This window comes from Salvelinus sp. IW2-2015, unplaced genomic scaffold, assembly GCF_002910315.2.
Source record: "Salvelinus sp. IW2-2015 unplaced genomic scaffold, ASM291031v2 Un_scaffold2586, whole genome shotgun sequence".
Lineage (NCBI taxonomy): Eukaryota > Metazoa > Chordata > Actinopteri > Salmoniformes > Salmonidae > Salvelinus > Salvelinus sp. IW2-2015.
Genome location: NW_019943895.1, coordinates 11333 through 12194, shown reverse-complemented (window position 1 = coordinate 12194; position 862 = coordinate 11333). Strand labels below are relative to the sequence as shown.

The 862-nt window shown below is 43.6% G+C and overlaps 1 protein-coding gene across 1 annotated transcript in view; it reads left to right on the top strand.

Moving 5' to 3' along the window:
* The window catches only part of ube2g2 (ubiquitin-conjugating enzyme E2G 2 (UBC7 homolog, yeast)), a 43781-nt gene extending 43319 nt beyond the window's left edge, over window positions 1-462 (top strand). Inside the window, exon 5 of the mRNA XM_024141525.2 lies at window positions 296-462. Coding sequence (XP_023997293.1) covers window positions 296-447 — 152 coding nt within the window. The 3' untranslated portion in view covers window positions 448-462. The remainder of the gene's footprint in view (window positions 1-295) is intronic.
* Window positions 463-862: the final 400 nt, after the last annotated feature.

Below are 862 nucleotides of genomic sequence, written 5' to 3'. Positions count from 1 at the left end.
GCACTGCTTTGCTTTATCTTGGCCAGGTTGCAGTTGTAAATGAGAACTGGTTCTCAACTAGCTTACCTGGTTAAATAAAGGATTAGGGTTATATATATAATATATATAAATACCTGGTTAAATAAATACATAAAAAAATCTACCTCAGGGCCACAGTTGTACTGAAATAAAAAGATGCTTTTCATCAAAATGAAAGTACTACCAGGCTACATACAGCCTTCAGTTACTGGGTTTGTGTCATGTACCGTGTGATCCTGTGTCTACTGGTTGTGTTCTCCTCTCTCCTTCTCTTCAGTTTACCCAGATGGCCGTGTGTGTATCTCTATCCTGCACGCTCCAGGAGACGACCCAATGGGATACGAGAGCAGTGCTGAGAGATGGAGTCCTGTCCAGAGTGTGGAGAAGATCCTACTGTCTGTAGTCAGCATGTTAGCAGGTCAGTACTGAGAGATCCTACTGTCTGTAGTCAGCATGTTAGCAGGTCAGTCCCTACCTACCTCAACATTATGGCCGTGTTCATTAAGTCACACCGTAGCAAAACGTTTTGCAGCGGAAAACCAAAAACAAGCGTTTCTTATTGGACAACTTCATGTATTCCCTCCCAGTTTTGTTCTGTTTGTTGCCTAATAAATGCATCCCTGGCCTGTCCGTCAGACAGGTGCTTCCTGAACATTATGGGCTGCGTTTGGCAGTGTGATCTGAGTTCAGAGCACTCTGGTTTGAGAGTGCCCGAGTGCAGAATAACGGATGAATTTAAAAGTAACGGATGAAAAGACCTGGTGCTTGTTGTTATTACAGGTGCCAGTCACACAGTTACAGTCACTAACTGGATGACATGAAAACAGCCTAATCAGCTCTGCTA